The sequence below is a fragment of the Schistocerca gregaria genome, chromosome 5, assembly GCF_023897955.1.
Source record: "Schistocerca gregaria isolate iqSchGreg1 chromosome 5, iqSchGreg1.2, whole genome shotgun sequence".
NCBI classification, from domain to species: domain Eukaryota; kingdom Metazoa; phylum Arthropoda; class Insecta; order Orthoptera; family Acrididae; genus Schistocerca; species Schistocerca gregaria.
In genome coordinates this window covers 628,192,688-628,219,649 of record NC_064924.1, presented here as the reverse complement: position 1 = coordinate 628,219,649, position 26,962 = coordinate 628,192,688, and the positions used below count along the sequence as shown (strand labels likewise).

General features: G+C 41.0%; 1 protein-coding gene across 1 annotated transcript in view; it reads right to left on the bottom strand.

The window, feature by feature from the left end:
- Positions 1–5,412: 5,412 nt before the first annotated feature.
- LOC126273425 (uncharacterized) overlaps positions 5,413–26,962 on the bottom strand; it is a 248,580-nt gene continuing 227,030 nt past the window's right edge. The window contains exon 5 of the mRNA XM_049976976.1: positions 5,413–6,091. Coding sequence (XP_049832933.1) covers positions 5,916–6,091 — 176 coding nt within the window. The 3' untranslated portion in view covers positions 5,413–5,915. The remainder of the gene's footprint in view (positions 6,092–26,962) is intronic.

The window sequence follows — 26,962 nt, the reverse complement described above, 5'->3', positions numbered from 1 at the left end:
AGGACATTTTGATTACTAATCAAAGATGCCACCCCTAGACCATGGGTATTCAGGCCCATATAAAGTTTTAAAATGGGACACTCACATATTTAAAATTTTACTCAACAGAAAAGTGACACTAGTGTCATTAAACCGTCTAAAACTGGCACAGATTCCATGTGAAAGTGCAGATGCAGTCCTTTTCCTTCACCTTTCTTTCTTCCCCTTCAACCCTTCTGCCTGAAGATGGAGCCACTCGCTCCAAAAGCTTGCCATTCACAATAGTCTTTTATGTGTGTGTTCTGCTACAGCTTGGTGAATAGATTTTTTAGCTATCCAATTAAAAAAAGATAATTTTTGTAACTTATTTAACAGATTTATTTTATTCTCACTCATTCAATCAAAATGGTTCGCTGAACCAATGTTGCATGCTTGCACATGACATCAACACTTGTAGTAATGTCTCTTCCTTGATCTTACTGACTCTTTTCTGAAAAATAGTGACACCATGAAAAGTCAGATACAGTCTATTATGATTCTCAAGGGGAAGAAGCCATTGTATCCCCAATTGAATACTTTGTATACAGACACTGTTACTAATATGTAAAACTTAGTATTGTGTTATCTCTGATTTTAAGGGCTGATATGCATCATTACACACTTTCTTGGAAAAAAGTGTTGGATGAGGGGTGCCATGGCATTGTAGGCTAATAAACTTTACCTAAGCTTCCAGGTGAATCATGTGGTTAAATAGCCATAAGCTTTTGGATGAATAGTTCTCAGTGATTGGCAAGTGGTGATCACTTGACAGTGGGCAAAGGGAACTCTTCCAAAAGTTCATGGATATTTAACCAACTGACACAGTGAGAAGTGCAAGAAGGTTTTATTCCTGTAGTAAGATCTAGTAATTTCTTCTTGTTGCTAAATATTTGTAAGTATCCAGAAGTGAGACACAATTACAGTTTACATAGTGAACAGACACTTGATTGATTCCAGGTACTGCAAACATGTATTCAAGTGTGGAAGACCACTGCAGCAACATGAAAAACGTGAGGAAAGTCAAGAAAGTGTATCTAGGACAGGTAACTAGAGTTTAGTGAGAAGTGATTCATTGTAGACAAGTTCTACACATCCCAGTATACAAAGAAACAGAAATTTTCTCTGGATACTGACTGTTGTAGTTACTTAGACAGATCATAAATTTAATGTGTTTTCGAGGATAACAGTGATGTAGTCACCTGGAATAGGTTCTGAGTGTTCTTGGAATGCTGTATGCTGGTTTTTAATTGTATTGATGTAGCTACTAGGCAATAAGTCACTTCCAAAGGCAAGCCAAGCATGTTTGGGTCGTCCTCCTACCACCTCTCTCTCTCTCTCTCTCTCTCTCTCTCTCTCTCTCTCTCTCTCTCTCTCTCTCTCTCTCTCTCCCTCCCTCCCTTCCACTCCCTCCCCCCCCCCCCTTTGTCCACTCTCCCTCTCCAACACTGTAAGCTTCGTGGATCAATATGTGAACTGAATGGTGAGAGAAATGTGTGTAGCCTAATCTATTACTCGTTCAACAACTGTTTTCTTTATGTTAAACAGATCAACTGTTCTGCAGGAACCACCCATCTGTTATGTCTTGCTGTGGCAGGTAAAGACCCATTTAAGAAGTAATGGCTTGTAGCTGATGTAGTCAATGCACCCTGATGGACAATGTGACATTTGTGTGACACTCTGTGTGTTATTATATTCTTTGCTGTTCACCTTCGCTTTCTGCATTTAGTCCCCAGTTCTCCACTTTCTACTACTCTTTTCATCACCATGTAAATGTTATGGATACGCCAAAATATTCAAAAGGAAGCATTCGTAATTCATTACTTTCAAGTTATTTAACACATTGTTCTAAGGTCTAAGCTCTGTGGGGCTCAGATCACCATCTACCCATGCTGACTGACATTTTTTGGAATTCCCTAATCACTTAATGCACATGCTGGGATGCTCCCTTTAATGTCTCATCCTTTTTTGCTTCTTTCTCACACCAACCCATTTAGTTATGGCTCACATCCAATTATATTGGTCGTAGAACATTGAACCCAAACCATTTATGATCCCCAAACATTGTTGAAGAGTAGTGTTTGTTGTTTCCTAGAAACTCTTTGTTCAAGTTCTGTACTGTCACATAGTAAACAAAATTTATTTATAAGGTATATCTGAACAGATAAGTGGTAAGACTGATGATGTACCAGCAAACAGAATCCAGTGTAACATTCTTAAACACATCTGTCACTGAAACAAAAAAACAAGATGAAATTGTGAAAAATATGCTAGAAAGCGATTTTTGAACTACTGGTTGCATAACTGCCCACATTCAACAGAATTCTTAAGCATCTGAGCAACAATAACTTTTTTCATATACATAGTGTTAAAAAAGTATTCCTTACTTTAACAGGTAGCAATATGGATCAAAACACAATAAAAACGTCCAGGAAACATGTGCTTTAAAATGGATACCTTAAGAGCTATTAGCACTTGTTCATCTTCACTACTGTGAAAAAAAAAATTATTTTACTGCAAACTCTTTGTTATGATGAATGACCAGCAGAATGCAGTAAACAAATGAGAACACATTATTATGTTACTGTGAAACAGCAGAGCTTCTAACGCAGTCTGCTTTTGATTGACATTTGTTTCCATTTGCCAGACTACAATAGAAGTTCATTTCTGCCATTTCCCATGTGGAATAATTGACTTCCATTGTGATGGTAAGTGCAAAGTGTTTCACGAACTTATTGTAACACAAACTGGTTCCATTAGAATTGATGTACACACAGTAGCTACCTGAATTGTGAATATGGTTTACAGTTACAGCACTAACAGATGTTTACTGCATGCTGTACCCATGGACAAAAATGGAGGAATGTGTCCTCATCTGGTTACTGCACTCTGTTGGTCTTTCATAATAGCAGAGAGCTAGCAACAGAAGAGATGTGTTTCACAGTAGTGAAGATATACAAGTGCTCAGAGCTCTTATGGTACTAAAATACAGAACACTTTTTTTAACACTCAACACTTTGTAGTTACTTGTTCCATGATCCTTTTGCCTGATAGACTGTAATGATGTCGAATGAGTCATTATACATTCACATCACAAATTAATTTGTACATGCAGCTACATTGTGAACACATTTTATTCCTTTCTTTTTTCAAAATGAGAAAAAAAAAGATATAACAGATGTGAGTTAGTAATTCCTGCTCATATATTTTACACATTACAGTAATAGAAATTCTTATAATAGGAGATTGACAGACAGTAAAGTAAAATTTGATAACAAACTGAGAAAGTTTCTCCTTGACAGACATTTCATATCACTGGGTAATTTATCAAAAATTTTTGTTGCAGCATTGTGCATCCATTTTTGTACTGAAGACAATCTTAATGTGGAGCAGTGACTATCATTTTTCCTTCTGGTGTTGAAATTATATATATCATTGTTCCTCTTGATCTGTAATAGATTATTTACAGAAGCCTTCAAGAGGGAATAATTATAACGTGAAGCAGTAGTCAGAATGCCCAACTCCTTAAACAGATGTCTACAAGATGATCATGGGTGAGCACCACGTATTATTCTCACAGCATGTTTTTTGCACAATGAAGACGTTCTTTCTTAAAGATGAGTTACCCCAGAACATTACCCCATATGACATTATTGAATGAAAATATGCAAAATATGTCAACTTACTGATTTGTCTCTCCCTGAGATTTGCAATGATTCTAAGTGCAAATGTGGCTCAAATAAAGGTTACTATTGCTTAGATGCCTAAGAGTTAGGTTCTAAGTGAAAATTAAGCATCCAGTAGCTCAAAACTAAAAAAAGTGTATATTCCAGTACAGGTGCTGCAACTTTATAATACTACACCCGTACAAAGTTAAGCATAAGCATCTCACTAAACTGCTTAGATGTTCCTGCAGATTTAGAATTTCCCTTCTGGGAGAATTCACAGTATTTTGAGCTGTGTTCATTCTTAAGGTACAGGAGTGCATGAAATTTAATCTGCAAGAAGTTTCTTGTTTGCTACAATTCACAGAGCAATTTTAAGGCTATTTAGTTTTTGTGACCAGATGAGTAGCAGGTTAAGACATTGTATATGAAGTTATTAAATCAGAGAGACAAGGGAAGCAAACATAGTTCTGCTCAGTACTTGGCCACATGGGTGTCAAAACCAAAAGTCAATGAATAATGCAACCAAAGAGACTTGTAAGTCCCTTGTATGCAATCTCCTTGCTCTACAATATGGTGTTCATGAAGCAGTGGGAGAATAAGTGGTAAGAGGTGACGAGCAGTGAACAGCAACTACAAAAGTGTACCATATCCCTCAACCATGATAAAGATGCCCTTGCATAACTATCTACTCCTGCAAGTCAGAAGACCTTGACTACTTTGTACTGGTGCTGTATGGAGCTTTATGTGCCCCACACTTCCACACTGGGTAACCAGCAACATCAGGAGTTTTCCCAGACTGCGCGCAGTAAGAAAACTATTCTGCAACTATGCAGTGACCCAGACATATGCTAGCTGTAAGCGCTACTATTTATACAGATACACAAACAATTGTATGCCAAATTTTAAAATACTGTTTTTGACGTATGAAGATTAGAGCAGTCTTTCAGTTACTTGGTGGCTTGATACAGTTTAACTGAGAGAAGTTTGGTGCAAGTACTAATGTTCACACTGTTCTGTAAAATTTATGTGTACAGATATGGAGTAAAATTTAGACTACTGAGCCACATCAAGTGGCTGCATGGTTAGAAGTGTCATATCATGGATTGCACAGCCCCTCCCACTGGAGGTTCAAGTCCTCCCTCAGGCATGGGAGTGTGTGTTGTTCTTAGCATAAGTTAGTTTAAGTAGTGTGTAAGTCTAGGGACTGGTGACCTCAGCAGTTTGGTCCCTTAAGAATTCACACACATTTGAAATTTTTTTAAGAGAATTGCCAGAGTGGCCTGGTCCTTCAAAGGGTTGAAAGTAATCAATACATCATAGCTGATGAACATTTCAGTACTGTGCAATGTCTCATCCATGTTCATTTAGAATATATTTTATATAAGGGCAATTTTCAAATTGTAAATGAGACGTGTTTGAATAAAAAATGTGCACACAAGTGTGATAGTCAGAAAAAGTTTGGGCACTGATAATCCACTCAATTGAACACCATGAAACAGTAATAGACAAGTCTCACAGTGATTTGGAATAGCATGCAGGCTGAATGTATGTGAAATGATGGAAAAATGACTATTGCTTCTCCCGAATCTGTGTCCAGTGCTATATAGCAAAGTGCTAGGTGTGATGATCTGGTTTGCCACCTGCTGTTTCACAGACTAGCTCCAAAAGTATGTAATATGGCAATTATAACATGCATTTAGTGTGATTAAAGTAGTAAAAAGAAACAAAAGAATTTGTAAATATTTATTCAACACAATGTTGTTTACAGTTAGTTATTTTGGAGAATACTTTTAATTCTTAACTGTTAATGAACAGCCACAAAAGTGTATTAAATTACATACAAATACTTCTACATTCATGAACATTAGTGCTTGATAGCAAATACAAAAGATATTGGGCCTGCCATCTGTGGATACAGTCAATAAGGCTGATATGAGACATGATATATGTGAGTCAGGTGGTAGGCAAATTTAAGTCTCTTTCCTGTAATGATGGTTTATTTGTACACAGAATATTTACTCTTACAATATGTAAGTTGTAATACTGTAACCTTTGAAATTTAATTGATGGCTATGGAAAGAACTAAATATTCAAATTAAAAATAGGAGAACCTCTACAGCAGTCCTACAGCAGTCTGATGCACGAATGTGTAATCAACTCTGCATGACACCTAGTGACTAGCTTCCAATTTGTCACCCTCCTGCCAATTCAGTGGCTTTTTGAAGCACAACTTCAGTTGGATTCGAAGCACCGTTTGAGGTGTTTGCTGCAGAATGGCTGCAAGACTGTGATGTTACAGGAGTTGCAGGCGGCGACCAGCTCGTAGCAGCAGTAGCCCCCATGCTGGCAGCAGCGGGGCCAGTCACTGGCATTGGCCTCTTCGCAGCCGGCACATGTCTTGCAGTCACCTGCCGTCACAGAACATAGAGTGCCACATTCTAAGATTGTGCACAGGTGAGAAAAAGAGAGACTAGTGAGTAACTGAGGGTATGAGAAAACTATAAGAGAAGGAACAAATACACAAATGTAACATCTCACTGATAATTTACGATAAGTTAAAAGCTGGTTCTGAAATCCGGATATCAAATCTATTATATTTCTGAATGTGTCACTTTAGCTACAGTTCAGTTCAAAGCTCAATTCCTTCCAAACTGCACAGAGGTGTGCACATGGAGTTGTGGATGTCCGGGATACAATACAAGAAATAGAGTTGGATATTACATCTTCAGTAGGATAATTTATGATCAAAAAATTTTATTTTTGCGGAAGAGTTGCCACATTGATCCTCTTTAACAATTTAAAACAGTGGAAGGAACAAAGAAGGAGCTACAAACCAGCAACTGTGTTTGAGAACTAGTTTGGCACACAACTTTAAATTTCCGCAAATGAGCAACGCTGCTTACATCCACAATGAGTGAATGTATTTTATTTGTCTAACTTTCCCTGTCTGAAATATTAATAAATATGACCTATTAAGTTTGAGTGTTGGGAAAAAAGATATAGTGATAAAATTACTTACTGTAAGTGCACATCTAACAGCCACAGTTAGTAACCCCTTTAATGCTTTCCTGCCAAAAATATGAGCAATTGTGCCAAAGGATTTAATATTCTGGAGAATATTACCAAAGCAAATAAATACAAAGTAGTATACTGTAGTACATACATTTGTTTGAATTTACGACAATACACAGTTGAGTCCCGTGAGAATATAGCCATTGTATCTGACTGGGTTATTTACTTATTGCACTAGTAATATCAGTTTACATAAACTAAAGCAGTACAAAACCAGGTTATCAACATCAAACACTCCTAAAATTTCATGTCAGCATGACCTGTAAACTCTCATCACAAAATGCGGAACACAGTAATACAACAATATGGCTACCAACAGCACTTGGCTGCAAACAGATGGGATTGTGTAATTTAGTTTTCATCAGTTCCTGCCGTGTGTTTGTACCAGCCATTCATTCTGTGGGGCATTTTCAGTCTGCTGAGAATTTTGTGATCTGTATTTTATTAAAAGTGTTGTGTGCAGTGGCATCATAACAAACTTACATCTGCAATTATTTAAAGTGCTGAAATGACGACACACAGCGAACTGTTAGACTAGTTTCACATCCAAACTATGTGATGTATGATTGTGCTTTGAGCCCTGTTTCAAAATATTCCACATGAAACATAATTTTCAATTTTTTCAGTATTATTAAAATACAGTTATAAAATGTAATTTAGCCATTCCAAGTTTCTGTTCAGTCCTTATTTCTTCATTTTCTAATGACATGTTTTGAATGAAGTAGTAAATAAAAACACCTTTACTGAAATGATCAATATTGATCCCATTTTTGTTAATTTTTCTTCTTTTTCTCGATGTCGAATGATGAAGAAATGAAATCATGAAAAAGTAGAATAGATTGTACAGTATGGTAATGGCGTACATAAAATGAAACTTAATACCAATAATAAAACAGTACTATAATTTTGGTCTTCTACATGTGAGTGTTACTTAGATACCTACTAACAGGGATCTCCTATTTAAAAAAAAAAGACATGATCGGCATCAAGAATCAAACTGCACAGGTATAAATAGTGCCATTTTTCAACAGTCTTACCCTAATCATCTGACCCTCTTCAAAGACGTCTCTGATATGTCCAACATTTGCGAAAACCTGTTACAAGTCTGTTCATATACAGAGGGATCATGGGAAAATTCCTCATTGGTGTAAACAATGGGAAATGTAAATTAATCAGATAACCTGCAAAATAATTTGTTCACATTATTTGAAATACTGTCCGCTTGACAAGCTTCAGCACAATAATATGATTTTCAATCCAGCTGGGCAACCCCAAATCAGCTATGTGGCCAGAAATCTCCATTTTCTTTCCATGTATGCTTTCGATGTAACAACAACATGAAATTTCAAATTGCTACTGTTATGTAGATCGTATAATCTTTGGGTAGGATTTCCAGCAAATCCTGTCACCGATCACTGAAGGTTGAATATGACGCCAACTTTCAGAAACATGGTGAATAGTCATTGCAGGTGTTCTGAGTGAATAGACCCGCCATGCAACTGATGCTCTAGTTGTAGTTCTTCCCAAAAATGTTGGACAGTGTTCACATGGAGTCTTCTAATATTTCCCATCTGCTTTCCAACTAGCGGACGGGCATACATTTTGCAATCTCCTGTCGGGTAGTAATTAGCCTATTTCTCACAGTGGCAAAATGATTTAAGTGCAGTCATTAACTTGAATGATCAGGAATGCTGCTGAAGTAAAAACACTTTATCCAAAATCAACTAAACCATTGTCTGCACATTCCAAACACTGCACCTCCAAAGATTTACCGATTCTTGTTCACGCAACCGATACTAGTAGTTATTTTGATAAATAAATAATGAATTCCGTATTTTCAGTTGATGTCATTGTGAAATACTTTTGGGAACTGTGTTTACTGCTTCAGTTCTACAAATCCACGGTGTCTGTTAATTAATACGAATCCTCTTTGGCAAAGAATCATTGCGTGCTTCAATAATAACGAGGTTGGTAACAATATCTGGAGTAGCTTGCTTCCTTCTTGAATACAACATAATTTCCTAAAAGCGACACTCCCCGCATTTCGACTCACGATTTGCTCTACCATTGGCGTGTGATTTATCTACAAAAACTTGTTAATAAATAATATTCCCCTTCTACTAGCGGCACGGTACCTTATCCTACCGCATCTGCTGGACAGTGGACAACCTGAACACGTGTTATCGCGCAGACTATGCTACCATATGAGCGCACCGTTGGCAGCTTCGCGACAATATTTGAAACAAGAAAACTCGCTTGTAACACGGGATATCACAGGAAACTAAAGTGGTTAGCGTGCTGCTGGCAAATACATACTCTGCAGAAAGCGCCCGTAGAGTACTATGTCTGCACCATCTGGAGTTCCGTGTGGAAGTACGAGCGCGAGGTCACCTGCTGCCACTTGCCTATTATCTCGCGCTGCCATCACACTGCGCCATATGATACAGTGTTTGGCTATTGCTTTTTTATGGTTTCTTCTCTTTCGCTTTTCAGTCTCGACTGTTGAACGCTTCTGACGACCTTGCTGTTTTCTGGACTCTGATTCTAACCTTATTGTTCTCAATGTTTACTTAGTTGTTGCCATCCACTCCGTACTGTCATTTGCTCTACTGGTCACCGTAGCCCCGTGTGTGTTTCTACCCGCGCCTAGTAGGATAGTAAATTGGTGAAGAGGATATTACTCATTGTGCAATCATGGATCCTGAGTTTTTGAGGTTGTGGCAGCACCAGGTGGAACTACATCGTCAACGGCAGTTCATTCACATATTGCAACAACTGCAACAGCCGTCGGCTGCAACAACCATTCGCTCACTCCTGTGAAACTAGTGTGAATTGGGGGGGTTTGCCTACATTGTTTTGCTCTCTGTTGCTAGCAAGACAGTTACCCGACACTAGCTGTCTTCGTCGTTTACTGCTTATCAATAGCAGGGTGTATCAAATGGTTCCAAAACTACGGCAACTTTCTAGTCGCGATAATTTGAGCTGCTATGAGGTTTGTGGTTACGTGATGGGTTAGCACTGTTGCCATACCCATGTCGTAGCAGCCAGGACGAAATTCAGTGTGTATGTAGTAAGTTAAGCAAACCCACGCATCCAGGGCTACAGACTTAACAAGGATTAGCACGCTTGAGTGATATTTTTCTGTAAACAGTATAGCGCAATCAGCTCCGGATCTACGATATTAACTAACCGGGGCAAAAACTTGATAGTGGCGCTGCCCCCGTCCCCCTAGCGCGTTTGAGGTAGAACATCAAAAATCTAAAAAAAAAATCTATTTTTCAAAAATATGTTGTACATCTACATCCATACTCCGCAAGCCACCTGACGGTGTGTGGTGGAGGGTACCCTGAGTACCTCTATCGGTTCTCCCTTCTATTCCAGTCTCGTATAGTTCGCGGAAAGCAGGATTGTCGGTATGTTTCTGTGTGGGCTCTAATCTCTCTGATTTTATCCTCATGGTCTCTTCGCGAGATATACCTAGGAGGGAGCAATATACTGCTTGACTCTTCGGTGAAGGCATGTTCTCGAAACTTTAACAAAAGCCTGTACCGAGCTACTGAGCGTCTCTCCTGCAGAGTCATTCACTGGAGTATATCTATCATCTCCGTAACGCTTTCGCGATTACTAAATGATCCTGTAACGAAGCGCGCTGCTCTCTGTTGGATCTTCTCTATCTCTTCTATCAACCCTATCTGGTACGGATCCCACACTGCTGAGCAGTATTCAAGCAGTGGGCGAACAAGCGTACTGTAACCTACTTCCTTTGTTTTCGGATTGCATTTCCTTATGATTCTTCCAATGAATCTCAGTCTGGCATCTGCTTTACCAACGATCAACTTTATATGATCGTTCCATTTTAAATCACTCCTAATGCGTACTCCCAGATGATTTATGGAATTAACTGCTTCCAGTTGCTGACCTGCTATTTTGTAGCTAAATGATAAGGGATCTATTTTTCTATGTAATCGCAGCACATTACACTTGTCTACATTGAGATTCAATTGCCATGTTCATTTTGTAGCGCACACATTCTGAAGAGCTTGATATATAAAACATATGTGTTTGAGGAAATGTAAGACATGGTATTTGGCCTTACGTGCAGTGCCACGTCTCTTCACACAGCATTCTTCTATCGCTCGGTACTGTATTTCGCTCTGTGGAATTCAAACGTGTATATTTTGTAATGGAGGCCATTAAACGTATATTCAGGACAGCGCAAATTAAAATGTTCTGTGGTGTTTTTCCTGCCCCCCCCCCCCCAGGAGACCGGTTTGACATCCTACCCCCTTTAATAGAAAAAAAACCCTCAAAATTAATACTGGGTGGGATTATTTGTGACCGGGAGCATAAGAACAGTTAAAAAAATTTAAGCTCTTTCTACATCTACACGGACATTCTGGAAATCGCTTTTAAGTGCCTGGCAGAGGGTTCATTGAACCATTTTCACAATTGTCTATTATTCCAGTCTCGTATAGCGCGGGGAAAGAACGAACACCTATATCTTTCCGTACGAGCTCTGATTTCTCTTATTTTATCGTGGTTATCGTTTCTCCGTATGTAGGTCGGTGTCAACAAAATATTTTCGCAGTCGGAGGAGAAAGTTGGTGACTGGAATTTCGTGAGAAGATTCCTTCGCAACGAAAAACGCCTTTCTTTTAATGATGTCCAGACCAAATCCTGTATCATTTCAGTGACACCCTCTCCCATATTTCGCGATGATACAAAACGTGCTGCCCTTCCTTGAACTTTTTCGATGTACTCCGTCAGCCCTATCTGGTGAGGATCCCATACTGCGTAGCATTATTCTAAAAGAGGACGGACAAGCGTAGTGCAGGCAGTCTCCTTAGTAGGTCTGTTACATTTTCTAAGTCTCCTGCCAATAAAACTCAGTCTTTGGCTAGCCTTCCCCACTACATTTACTATGTGTTCCTTCCAATTTTAGTTGTTCGTAATTGTAATTCCTAGGTATTTAGTTGAATTTACGGCATTTGGATTGGATTGATTTATCGTGTAACCGAAGTGAAACGAATTTCTTTTGGCACTCATTTGGATGACCTCACACTTTTCTTTATTTTGGGTCAACTGTCAATTTTCGTACCATTGATATCTTTCCTAAATCGTTTTGCAATTTGTTTTGATCTTCTGATGACTTTATTAGTCGATAAACGACAGCGTCATCTGCAAACAACCTAAGACGGCTGCTCAGATTGTCTCCCAAATCGTTTATATAGATAAGGAACAGCAAGGGGCCTATAACACTACCTTGGGAACGCCAGAAATCACTACTGTTTTACTGGACGACTTCCTGAACTATGATCTGACAGGAAGTCATACATCCAGTTATATAACTGAGGAGATATTCCATAAGCACGCAATTTCACTACAAGCCATTTGCGTAGTACAGTGTCAGAAGCCTTCCGGAAATTCAGAAATACGGAATTGATCTGAAATCCCTCGTCAACAGCACTCAACACTTCATGCGAAGAAAGAGCTAGTTGTGTTTTACAAGAACGATGTTTTCTAAACCCATGTTGGCTGTCTCCCAGTTGACCGTTTTCTTCGAGGTAATTCATTATGTTCGAACACAATGTATGTTCCAGAATCCTGCTGCATAACGACGTTAATGATATGGGCCTGTAATTAAGCTGGATTACTCCTACTACCTTTCTTGAATATTGGTGTGGCCTGTGCAACTTTCCAGTCTTTGGATACGTATCTTTCGTCGTACGGACGGCTGTATATGGTTGTTAAGTATGGAGGTAATGCATCAGCATACTCTGAAAGGAACCTAACTGGTATACAGTCAGGACCAGAAGACTTGCTTTTATTGAGTGATTTAAGCTGCTTCACTACTCCAAGGACATTTACTTCTAACAGCACTGTCTTCGATAGTATTTCCATTGTTATCGCGCAGACAAGGCGATGATTGTTTCTTGCCGGTAACATGCTTCACATACGACCAAAATCTCTTTGGATTTTCTGCCAGGTTTCGAGACAAAGTTTCGTTGTGGAAACTGTTATAAGCATCGCGCATTAAAGTCCGCGCTAAATTTCGAGCTTGTGTAAAAGATCGCCAATCTCGGAGATGTTGCGTCTGTTTAAATTTGGCATGTTTGTCTCGTTGTTTCTGCAACAGTGTTTTGACCCGGTTTGAGTATCAAGGAGGATCAGCTCCGTCGTTTGTTAATTTATTTGGTGTAAATCTTCCAGTTGCTGCCGATACTATTTCTTTGAATTCGAGCCAATCTGGTCTACACTTAATAATTTGGAAGGAATGGAGATTGTCTCTCAGGAAGGCGTCTAGTGAATTTTTATTGCCTATTAGCTTATAACTTTCTCTTTTGTGTGACATAAAATGAAATACCGTATAGGAAACACAAAACCAGTAAAGACAAGGGACAAGCAAGACAGTACATATTTCTTCAACCCTAGGGTCATAGCATTTTCTTCTCTTACTACAGGTTTATACGCCGCGCTTTCCTTTCTGCGAAAGAATCTATTACCTCATCAACTTCGTCAATCGTTTTGCTACATGACAGATCAAAATGTCGTTGTCTAATACTGAAAAAGCTGTTAATACGAATAGTACCCAAGACTCATGTGGTTTCTCGATTTGATTACGTCTATTTTGTCACTGTCTGCTAGATCAAAGGAAATAGGCTTTTCTAATGTTGCCGCAATTGTAACACACGCCAAATAAGCGAGACTGCTTCGGCACAAATGGTCATTTTTGTCTACCTTATTTACATAAATAACACGAGAGAATATAATTCACGAAGTTGCAATACCGAAAGCCTGTTAGGCCCAGTACAAGCAAAAAGTTTTATGTCAGGAAAGAGTTTCGCATTTCATTCATATTCTCCATTTTCTCAACATGAGATCAAAAAGTAGTCGTTAGTATGAAATTTTTACACAAAATTGGAATCGTCATATTTTTCGACTTCTCCTTCTTCGTTCTAACAAACAATCTTGTTATCATTAATTCTGTAACTGTTCTTGCTATTGTCAAATTGTCAAACCTTATTCTCTGGTTAACCTCACAAACCCTGCCACAATCATCAGTTTAGTTATCGCACTTTTATTCCTCGGTTAGACGTTATTATATGTTCGTACAACTCGTTTGCACAATAGAACTTACGACGGTTCAATCCCGTGTCCGGCCATCCTGATTTAGGTTTCCCGTGATTTCCCTAAATCGCTTCAGGCAAATGCCGGGATGGTTCCTTTGAAAAGGGCACGGCCGACTTCCTTCCTTAATCCGATGAGACCGATGGCCTCGCAGTTTGGTCTCCTCCCCCAACACAACAACAACAACAACAACAACACAATAGAACTTAAGCGGCTGCTAAGCACGGGCTTTGTAACAGGCTCTTAGTAGTGTACCGATATGGCAAAAATTTTCTGTCAAAATTTCATTTTCTTGAATACACCGAGAAGATAATAAGTAATCTATCTTACTTGTTATTCCCGTTAGTCGTGTATTTCCACTCTGGTAGTATGAATCTATGTGTTTCGCTAGTTATTATAATGACGCTTATCATTTGCACGTCCAATGAGCCACGTAAATTAATTCGGCTCAGTTCCTATAGCCCCGTCGCCTTTTGTCTGGGGCAGGGATTTCTATTTCTAGATGTAACGGGGATTCCCATGACAGACATACCACGTACACAGTATATGCATTCAAAAGTCGTGATTCGTTTAGAAATCGACTTAGAATGTGTTAAAAAATGTTCAAAAACCAACTGGGATGTGTTTCAAAATCATATGAATAATCAACAGGCCAAAGTGCGCTGGATGCTAGGCGTTTTGTGAAACAAAAGTTTCCTTCTTCGACCAGATGAATTTGGTGCCGCCTGCAGATTGCGGTAGTTTCACGTACACACTCAGGTGAGCCGTTTGATAAGGTTTAGGATGTGACTCTGATCACACGATGGGAATTAAGTGAACTTTGTGACTGGATTGAGGACTTTTTGGGATGGAAGACGCAGCATATTATCTTGGATGGATGGTATTTTTCAGCTGCAGAAGTAGCTTTGGGTATGCCCTAGGGAAGTGTGTTGCTTGCTGTACATGGTGCATATTAATGACCTTGCAGACAATATTAATACCAGCCACAGACTTCTTGCATATGATGCAGTTATTGATAATGCAGTACTGCCTGAAAGTAGCTGCATAAATTTTTCAGTCAAATCTTGATAAGATTTCAAAGTGGTCCAAAGACTGGCAACTTGCTTTAAATGTTCAAAAATGAACAACTGTGCACTTCACAAAAGGAAAAAAAAAACATAGTATCCTATGACTACAATATCGATGAATTACTGTTGGCATCTGCCAACTCATAAAAGTACCTGGGTGTAGCGTTTTGTGGGCGTATGACTTGGAATGATCACATAATAGGACTGTTGACATTTTTAAAAATATCGCGGATTGGATATATCGATATTTAAAAAAGTGTTATTATCGTCCGTCTATATATCGAAAAAAGGATCGGCATATCGACGGAAAAGATATCGCCATACCGGCCTATAAAAATGTGCTGCCGGTTTCAGAGCTGTATATATAAGTATTGATTTATTATTAGGTATTCTGCAGATCAATAAGCCAGAAGCGTGCTTATCCCTCTTATTGCTAGAGCAAGAACTGAAAGGAAATCGATACACGTTCACTCTTGGCGATAAGCACTTTGCTGACCATGGTAACTGCATGTAAGTGGCACAATAAAAGGTGTTCGATAGATCCGTCCTTCGGTTTCGTCGCATATCGGATTTGTCCGGAACACTTTATGTCGATTTATTCGTTTTTTTTTTCTCATTTCTGTAAACGCCAGCGGCACAACAGTTGTAATGTCAGAATAGCGTGGTACACTGTCGCCTGATAAACAAAGTAAGAGCCTACGGAATATCAGACCAGCTGTGTGGCTGGATTGAAGAGTTTTTAGCAAACAGAACACAGCATGTTGTTATCAATGGAGAGACGTCTACAGACGTTAAGGTAACCTCTGGCGTGTCACAGGGGAGTGTTATGAGACCATTGCTTTTCACAATATATATAAATGTCCTAGTAGATAGTGTCGGAATTTCCGTGCGGCTTTTCGCGGATGATGCTGTAGTATACAGAGAAGTTGCAGCTTTAGAAAATTGTAGCGAAATGCAGGAAGATCTGCAGCGGATAGGCACTCAGTGCAGGGAGTGTCAACTGACTCTTAACATAGATAAATGTAATGTATTGCGAATACATAGAACGAAGGATCCTTTATTGTATGATTATATGATAGCGGAACAAACACTGGTAGCAGTTACTTCAGTAAAATATCTGGGAGTATGCGTGCGGAACGATTTGAAGTGGAATGATCACATAAAATTAATTGTTGGTAAGGCGGGTACCAGGTTGAGATTCACTGGGAGAGTCCTTAGAAAATGTAGTCCATCAACAAAGGAGGTGGCTCACAAAACACTCGTTCGACCTATACTTGAGTATTGCTCATCAGTGTGGGATCCGTACCAGATCGGGTTGACGGAGGCGATAGAGAAGATCCAAAGAAGAGCGGCTCGTTTCGTCACAGGGTTATTTGGTAACCGTGATAGCGTAACGGAGATGTTTAGCAAACTGAAGTGGCAGACTCTGCAAGAGGGCGCTCTGCATCGCGGTGTTGCTTGCTGTCCACGTTTTGAGAGGGTGCGTTTCGGGATGAGGTGTCGAATATATTGCTTCCCCCTACTTATACCTCCCGAGGAGATCACGAATGCAAAATTAGAGAGATTCGAGCGCGCACGGAGGCTTTCAGACAGTCGTTCTTCCCGCGAACCATACGCGACTGGAACAGAAAAGGGAGGTAATGACAGTGGCACGTAAAGTGCCCTCCGCCACACACCGTTGGGTGGCTTGCGGAGTATAAATGTAGATGTAGGTGTAGACCACTGATCCACGTTGTGCGGCATGTGTACGTGTGCATGGTGATCATATCTCATATTGATGTCGGGGTACATGCGCAGGAAGCAGTGGCGTTTTGTAGCACAATTGTTTCCCGGCGGTTTTCTCAAATTATCACCAATACCGTGGACTTACAGATCTGTGTCGTGCTTGTTTCCTATGTGCCTATGCGGTTAGCGCCAGTTTTGTGTAGTGCCACGTTGTGTGGCACCACATTCTGCAATTTGTTGTTGTTGTCTTCAGTCCTGAGACTGGTTTGATGCAGCTCTCCATGCTACTCTATCCTGTGCAAGCTGCTTCATCTCCCAGTACCTACTGCAACCTACATCCTTCTGAATCTGCTTAGTGTACTCATCTCTCGGTCTCCCTCTACGATTTTTACCCTCCACGCTGCCCTCCAATGCTAAATTTGTGATCCCTTGATGCCTCAAAACATGTCCTACCAACCGATCCCTTCTATCCTTAATTTATGAGCAGGAGTGTAGATATATGGGACATTACCGTTCGGAAATCGTCAGAAAATGCAATATTCCGAGATCAACAGTATCAAGAGTGTGCCGAGAGTACCACATTTCAGTTATTATCTCTTACCACGGACAACGCAGTGGCGTTTGCGTAGAGTTGTCAGTGCTAACAGGCAAGCAACACAGCGTGGAATAACCGCAGAAATCAATGTGAGACGTATGACTAACATACGTTAGGACAGTACGGCGAAATGTGGCGTCGATAGGCTATGGTAGCAGACGACCAACGCGACTGCCTTTGCTAACAGTACATCATCTACCGCGCCTCTCCTGGGCTCATATCGGTTGGGCTATAGACGATTGGAAAACCGTGGCCTGTTCAGATTAGTCCCGATTTCAGTTGGTAGGAGCTGATGGTAGGGTTCGAGTGTGGCGCAGACAAATGGTTCAGATGGCACTGAGGACTTAACTTCTGAGGTCATCAGTCCCCTAGAACTTACAACTACTTAAACCTAACTAACCTAAGGACACCACACACATCCATGCCCGAGGCAGGATTCGAACCTGCGACCGTAGCGGGCGCTTGGAGGCGCAGACCCCACGAAGGTATGGACCTGCAGTGTGCAGGCTCGTGGTGGCTTCATAATGGTGTGGGCTGTTCTTATATGGAATGGATTGGGTCCTCTGGTCAAACTGAACCGATTATCGATTGCACGTTCCCAAAAAACGATGGAATTTTTATGGGTGACAATGAGCCATTCACTGGGACACAGTTGTTCACGACTGGTTAGAAGGACATTCTGGACAGTTCGAGCGAATGATTCGGCGAAGCAGATCGCCTGACAGGAATTCCACCCAACATTTGTATTACATAATAGAGATGTTACTTCGTGCACAAAATCCTGCACCGGCAACACTTTCGCAATTATGGACGGCTGCAGAGGCAATATGGCTCAATGTTTGTGCAGGGGACTTCCTGAAACTCGTTGAGTCCATGCCACGTCGAGTTGCTACACTACGGCTGGCAAAATGAGGTCTGATACGATACTAGCAGGTGTCACGTGAGTTTCGTCACCTCAGTGTGTTTCCTAATGATTGGCGTGCTTTTCAGTTTCTGTCAGATCCACGATACGCATAATTTAGATATTGAATTTTCCTCTTCACTATCATCGCCCACAATTAAACGTTTTGCATGATTTCTGTTTTCTAGAATCATGTCACTATTATTGAATTCTTCATCACTCCCCCTTATTTTATTTATTTATTTATTTATTTATTGTTCCGTGGGACCAAATTAAGGAGAAGTCTCCATGGTCATGGAACGAGTCAATACATGAAATTATAACACGATAGTAGAAACAGATAAAATGAAATATAAAAAACATATTCAGGCGACAAGTCGTAAGTTTAAATAAAGAAAATCAACAATGTAACACTGGAATTTGCTTAATTTTTTAGCTCTTCCAGGAGCTCCTCCACAGAATAGAAGGAGTGAGCCATGAGGAAACTCTTCAGTTTAGACTGAAAAGAGTTTGGACTACTGCTAAGATTTTTGAGTTCTTGTGGTAGCTTACTGAAAATGGATGCAGCATAATACTGCACTCCTTTCTGCACAAGACTCAAGGAAGTGAATTCCACATGCAGATTTGATTTCTGCCTATTATTAAATGAGTGAAAGCTGCTAACTCTTGGGAATATGCTAATATTGTTAACGACAAACGGCATTAAAGAAAATATATACTGCGAGGGCAATGTCAGAATTCCCAGACTATTGAACAAGAGTCTACAAGAGGTTCTCGAACTTACACCACATATAGCCCGAACATCCCGTTTTTGAGCCAAAAATACCCTTTTTGAATCAGAAGAATTACCCCAAAAAATAATACCATACGACATGAGCGTATGAAAATATTCGAAGTAGACTACTTTTCGTGTTGCACTGTCACTTATTTCAGATACTGTTCTAATGGTAAATAAAGCAGCATTTAGTTTCTGAACAAGATCCTGGACATGGGCTTTCCACAACAGCTTAATATCTATCCGAAAGCCTAGGAACTTGAACTGTTCCGTCTCGCTTATAGTATGCCCATTCTGTCTGATCAAAATATCGGTTCTTCTTAAATTGTGAGTAGGTTTTTACTGTTTCTGCGTCTTACTGTGATTTAGCACCAAATTATTTTTCACAAGCCACGAACTTATTTCATGAACTACATTATTTGATACTGTTTCAATATTACACACAAGATCCTTCACTACCAAGCTGGTGTCATCAGCAAGCAGAAATATTTTTGAGTCACCTGTAATACTAGAAGGCATATCATTTATATAAATAAGAAACAGCAATGGCCCCAGCACCGACCCTTGGGGAACACCCCACTCTTAACATTAGGTAAGGGTTGGTTAAATTTTTCTTCAAAATCGAAAGTATAATACCACTAGCACTCTTACATTGTAACGTAGACGAAACGAATTGTGACCAGTTCTCGCGACGTGATTGTAGGGACTGAACCACGATTGTATCTGACAAGTGTTGGCCTCGTGCGTTGGACACGCGGTGTTTACGTTTGGTCCAGCTTTCGCTGCCGCGCTTGTGACTAGTAATGTTTACGTTTGGCCCGCATTTGTTTACACAAGACTGACTCGAGACATTCATGTTTGGTCCGATATTGTTCCCAAGAGACAGACTCGTCAAGGTACGGCAATTGGTTAATGTAGTGGGCAGTGAGAAATAAAAAAGGCAAGAGGTAGGTAGTTTATTGAATACCTTCAAGTGTTTTAGAAACAAACAAAAAAACACCCTAATAATAGCTAGCTAATTTGAGGATAGTGAAGTTCTTATATCAAGGCGGTTTCACAAATCCCAAACACTGTGATGGGACCAAAAAAAATAAAAGGTTCAAATGTCTCTGAGCACTATGGGACTTAACATCTGAGGTCATCAGTCCCCTAGAACTTAGAACTACTTAAACCTAACTAGCCTAAGGACATCACACACATCCATGCCTGAGACAGGATTCGAACCTGCGACCGTAGCGGTCACGCGGTTCCAGACTGAAGCGCCTAAAAACGCTCGGTCACAGCGGCCGGCTGTGATGGGGCCATTTTGAGATGTTGTATCTGCATTGCACAACAGAATTAAAGGGTCACTTCTTTTTTTGAAACCATGTCATTTTCTCCCATTTTTATACATAAGTTTGAAATTTGGCTCAAAGGTCCCTACAACATTCCTCTGCAATGGCACAGAAGTGTGGTGCTCTCCGACGTGAGTCTCAGGCTCGGAGTCGCTGCAAACAGCATAGTGTTGACACATGCGGAAAAAGGCCACAGCTCAGAAGTTCGTGCGAAGGGTTAGGTGGTTTAATAATACTGCATTGGCACCAGATTTCATTACAGTTCTATCCAAAGTCACTGTGAACGTCTTACTCGATGGGAAGATCGTTACATGCCCCTTAGCCACACCTCATCCCCGTTCTCTTGACGCCTCTGTAATGGAGGTCACAACACGACGCCCAGCGTTGAAATCGCACGGTTTTCTTATTGGTGGCTGAGGAAAATATTTCAGACACACTGCCTCTCAGAATCGGGAGGGAAAGGTCACAAGAGGTGGCATAAAGAGCGTTAATGAAAGTACTCCGTCCCTAGAGGTGTTCGCTGGCCGAGGTGGCCGAGCGGTTCTAGGCGCTACAGTATGGAACCGCGCGACCGCTATGGTCGCAGGTTCCAATCCTGCCTCGGGCATGGATGTGTGTGATGTCCTTAGTTAGGTTTAAGTAGTTCTAAGTTCTAGGAGACTATGACCTCAGAAGTTAAGTCCCATAGTTCTCGGAGCCATTTGAACCATTTGAACCATTTGAACCTCGAGGTGTTCGTTATAACACATTTAACGATCGAAAACGACAATTTGCTGTGTGATGTGCAACATGGCGAATTCCTGACAACGTCCCACACTGCTGGCATCCCGCAGACGATTCAAGCCTTCCCTAAGGACACTGTGGGGCTGCAATTCCACTGAACATGGTCTCACCCCCTCTGGAGTGTAGAGCGACCACAATTTTTGCACTAAGTATGCAGGGTTTAACCTCATAGCAGTATTCGAAACCATTCGACGAAACTGGAACGTGGTCCAAAGCATCAACAAGTTTTTATACTTCTTCAGCCCTCCTGTGGTGAAATTTGATGCCAATGTGACATCATTAATCCACTTTACACCTCACATGACCTTCTGAGCGCTGGTATTTTTTCCGCACTTCTCTACACCTTGCTGTTTGAAGCAACGTCGAGTCCGAGAGTTGCACCATTACAGAGGAAGGCTGTAGACACCTTGGAGCCAGATTTCATGCTTAGGTGTCGCGATGGGTGAAGATGACATGGTTTCAAAAAAGTGACGTTTTAATCACGTTGTGCAGTGTACATCGTTACCTTCTGAGGCACCTTCCTGTGTGTGATGCAGCCATAAGACTTTCGAATTTCTCTTACTTTACCGTCATGGTCACAAAGTGCAATGTAGATTATAACAATTAATATGTTTTGTCATTCTATTTGAAATGGCTGTTGCCGCACTTTCGTCGAGCGTGGAAATGTTACATAGTTCGGGGCCCAAATTATCACAGTAAGAAAAGAAGCAGACCAATTTCACATTATACGGATTAAAACAAATCGCTGCAGTGCTTCATAGAATATATTTTACAGGGTATTCGAAAATTACCATTACAGACTTGTAGGACTTCTAGAGGGGAGTGAATGGATGATATTTTAAACTGGAAATCATGTCCGGAAACGTACCGTTTCCGTACTACAACCATTTGAAAAGATGTTGATAACGGACCACTTTTACAAGTAATTGATTAGGGGTGACCCAATACATCATTTGTTTTACAATTCCACTCATTGATACCCAGAGATACTGATACTGGTTGACAGGTTCTATCCAATGTGCTGCAGTACAGCCTCTTCCAATTCGAGTTTGCGACGTCTCTTGGGAGCACCATAGTGACGCCTGCTGACGGTGAAGGTACAAATTCTCGAAATCTTTGGGTAATTGTGGCAAAAAGGGTATACGATGGAGTTGGACATTGTGAAGAACGAGCTTAAATAAAGGCGACTAGCAGCTCTTCCATTACCTCGTATTCCCTCATTCAGAAGGGTCATGTCGATGTATGCTGAAAACGTGCAATCAATCATGAAGGGTGTGAGACAGGGTTGTAGCCTATCCCCGATGTTATTCAATCTGTATATTGAGAAAGTAGTAAAGGAAAGAAAAGAAAAATTTGGTGTAGGAATTAAAATCCATGGAGAAGAAATAAAAACTTTCAGGTTTGCCGACGACATCGTAATTCTGTCAAGAGACAGCAAAGGACCTGGAAAAGTAGCTGAACGGATGGACAATGTCTTGAAAGGAGGATATGAGATGAACATCAACAAAAGCAAAACGAAGATAATGGAATGCAGTCGAAGTAAATCAGGTGGTGCTGAGGATATTAAATTAGGAAATGAAACACTTAAAGTTGTAAAGGAGTTTTGCTATTTGTGAAGCAAAATAACGGATGACTGTGGAAATAGGGAGGATATAAAATGTAGACTGGCTATGGCGAGGAAAGCATTTGTGGAGAAGAGAAATTTGTTAATATCGAGTATAGATTTAAGGGTCAGGAAGCCTTCTCTGAAAGTGTTTGTATGGAGTCATGTATGGAAGTGAAACATGGACAAGAAGCGAATAGAAGCTTTCGAAATGTGGTGCTGCAGAAGAATGCTGAAGATTAGATGTGTAGATTGCGTAACTAATGATGAGGTACTGGACAGAATTGGGAAGAAAAAGAATTTGTGGAACAACTTGACTAGAAGAAGGGATTAGGTTGGTAGGACAAGTTCTGAGGCATCAAGGGATCACCAATTTAGTACAGGAATGAAACGTGGAGGGTAAAAATCGAAGAGCGAGATCAAGAGATGAATGCGCTGAGCAGATTCAGGAGGATGTAGGTTGCAGCAGTTATTCGGTGACGAAGAGGTTTGCACACGATGGAGTAACATGGGAGAGCTGCATGCAGCCAGTCTCTGGACTGAAGACCACAACAGCAACGTACTACTACAGGTGTTGTATGCATTTGTACCACTTTAGTAGACTTCTTTCTATACTCTTATTAAACCCTTGATATCTTTGCTGAGTCTGATTCGTAAAAAAGTGGCATATTTGTAACTACAACAGAAATTAATGACTGTCTGAACTGAAGCCCGTTGTTGAGTTTAGGCTGTGGGATTTCCAGTTAAACTTAGCACTTCTGTGTAGCCCCAAAAAATTAACACTATTTATTTATTTAATTCACTGTTTAAGTATATTGCTTTTATAGCTTTTATAGTTCTATGAGAAGATGTGAATTGTATTCACTGATTCTTGTGCACATTTACCGACGATCAACTTTTTTCCAATTTCTCGACAGCAGCTACTTCAGTAAGAGGTATACAAAAATTTGTTATTTCTGTAGCTGTATCATCTTGGAAAAGGACAAAATTTGCGGCTTATGCAGTGGAAAATGATTTATGTAATCGCAATCGGAAACAGCAGAGAGCCAAAAACTGAATCCTGGGGTGCACCATTCTCTGATTGCTTCAAATATCGAGTACTTGTTGCTATGTATATAGGGTGGTCCACTGATCGTGAGCATGCCAAATATCTCACGAAATATGCGTCAAACGAAAAAAACTACAAAGAACGAAACTTGTCTAGCTTGAAGTGGGAAACCAGATGGTGCTGTGGTTGGCCCACTAGATGGCGCTGCCATAAGTCAAACGGATATCAACTGAATTTTTTTAAAAAATGGGAACACCCATTTTTTATTAGATATTCGTTTAGTACGTAAAGAAATATGAATGTTTTAGTTGGACCACTTTTCTCGCTTTGTGACAGATGGTGCTGTAATAGTCATAAACATATGGCTCACAATTTGAGACCAACAGTTGGTAACAGGTAGGTTTTTTAAATTGAAATAGATAACGTAGGTTACGTTTCAACGTTTTATTTCAGTTGTTCCCATGTGATACATGTACCTGTGTGAACTTATCATTTCTGAGAACGCATGCTTTTACAGTGTGATTACCTGTAAATACCACATTACTGCAATAAATGCTCAAAATGATATCCGTTAATCTCAATGCATTTGGCAATACGTGCAAAGACATTCCTCTCAACACCGACGTTTTTGAGATTCCCGACTCTCGCGCATTTTGTCTGCTACTGATGTGCGGATTAGCCGCAACGGCAGCTAAAACACCTACTTGGGCATCATTTGTTGCATGTCGTAGTTGACGTTTCACATGTGGCTAAACACGTCCTGTTTCCTTAAATAACGTAAGTATCCGGCGAACGGTCCGGACACTTGGATGACGTCGTCAACGATACCGAACAGCGTACATAGCACACGCCCGTTGGGCATTTTGATCACAATAGCCATACATCAACACGATATCGACCTTTTGCGCAATTGGTAAACGGTCCATTTTAACACGGGTAATGTATTACGAAGCAAATACCGTCCCAACTGGCGTAATGTTACGTGCTACCATGTACTTATACGTTTGTGACTATTACAGCGCCATCCATCACAAATCGAAAGAAGTGGTCCAACTAAAACATTCATATTTATTTACGTACTACACGAATATAATAAAAATGGGGGTTTCTCTTTTTTTTTTTTTTTTTAAAAAAGCAGTTGATATCCGTTTGATCTATGGCAGCGCCATCTAGCGGGCCAACCATAGCGCCATCTCGTTTCCCCCTTCAAGCTAGACGAGTTTCGTTCTTTGTAGTTTTTTCGTTTGATGCTTATTTCGTGATATATTTAGCTCGGTCACTATAAATGGACCTCCCTGTATAATGGACATGGAACTGACCCATACTACCTTCAACTTTCCGGATTAGATTGGTTGGTTGTTTGAGGAAGGAGACCAGACAGCGTGGTCAACGGTCTCATCGGATTAGGGTAGGATGGGGAAGGAAGTCGGCAGTGCCCTTTGAAAGGAACCATCCCGGCATTTGCCTGGAGCGATTTAGGGAAATCACGGAAAACCTAAATCAGGATGGCCGGACGTGGGATTGAACCGTCGTCCTCCCGAATGCGAGTCCAGTGTCTAACCACTGCGCCAGCTCGCTCGGTTTTTCCGGATTAGAAGCTGGTTCTGTACAGGAACCACTACGATAAAGTAGAAGTCCAGCGTGTAAGGTCTCGGGAGGGGGGGGATGTTCGATAGCCATCGGTGAAAACCCAGTACAAACACCGGCGACTGCCACGTCATAGACTGGCTTTTGACAGCTGGACGTCTGTGTGCCACAAGGTGACCGCACGGGCGGAACGGATCTGCCCGGATTTCAGGGAAGTCGGGGCGAAATGTCGAGCGACCTGGCGCCGGCCCTGAGGTCTGGCAGGCAGGAGCCGCTAAATACCAAGGACTCGCCGCCAAAGGGCGGCGCGAAGCGTGGCGTGTCTGGGGCGTGGCGCAGTTGGTCCCAGGCCCGAGCCACGGCTGACCGCACAGGTCGCTGCCAGCGCCGGCCGCAGGATAAAACGAAGCAGCACCTCCCTCCAATCTGCCCTTTTGTCACGTCTTCAGCTATAGCGAAGGTAACCGTCACACCTGCGCCCTCATTTGAATTTCTGTTTCCCATTCTTGAAGACTAGCAGAAGACACTTGGTTAGTGATGGAAATGAAAATACAGGGCTACTATAAATTATCCATTCGTTTTCAAAACGCTATGTTTTCCGAAGTGCTACATGCACAAATATGACTGATGCATGAACAGAACTGTATACACACCAAGTTTGCATTTTTCACTTTGCAAATGTTCTGTAGTGCACCTATTGTCACACAAGACAACTAGGGCTGTTGACAAAATGTCGTTACATCGATATTTCCCTCAGAAAATATCGATATGTAACGGCGATATTTTATTCAAGGATATAAAAATGGCAATATCGAGTAGCGATATTTTTATTTTATATTATACACTACTGGCCATTAAAATTGCTACACCACGAAGATGACGTGCAACAGACGTGAAATTTAACCGACAGGAAGAAGATGCTGTGATATCCAAATGATTAGCCTTTCAGAGCATTCACACAAGGTTGGCGCTGGTGGCAACACCTACAACGTGCTGACACGAGGAAAGTTACCGTCCGATTTCTCATACACAAGCAGCAGTTGACCGGCGTTGCCTGGTGAAACGTTGTTGTGATGCCTCGTCTAAGGAGGAGAAATGCGTACCGTCACGTTTCCGACTTTGATAAACGTCGGACTGTAGCCTATCGCGATTGCGGTTTATCGTATCGCGACATTGCTGCTCGCGTTGGTCGAGATCCAATGACTGTTAGCAGAATATGGAATCGGTGGGTTCAGGAGGGTAATATGGAACGCCATGCTGGATCCCAACGTCCTCGTATCAGTAGCAGTCGAGATGACAGGCATCTTATCCGCATGGCTGTAACGGATCGTGCAGCCACGTCTCAATCCATGAGTCAACAGATGGGGACGTTTGCAAGACATGTTGCAGGGCCAGTACGGGCCTTTATGGATACAGAAAATGTTCGACTACTGCCCTGGCCAGCACATTCTCCACGTCTCTCACCATCTGCACGAACACTTCGACGACGTTTGTAACAGCATGGATTATCAGCTCGGGGACCGTGGCTGTGGTTACCCTTGACGCTGCATCACAGTCAGGAGCCCCTGCGATGGTGTACTCAACGACGAACCTGAGTGCAAGAATGGCAAAACGTCATTTTTTTCGGTTGAATCCAGGTTCTGTTTACAGCATCATGATAG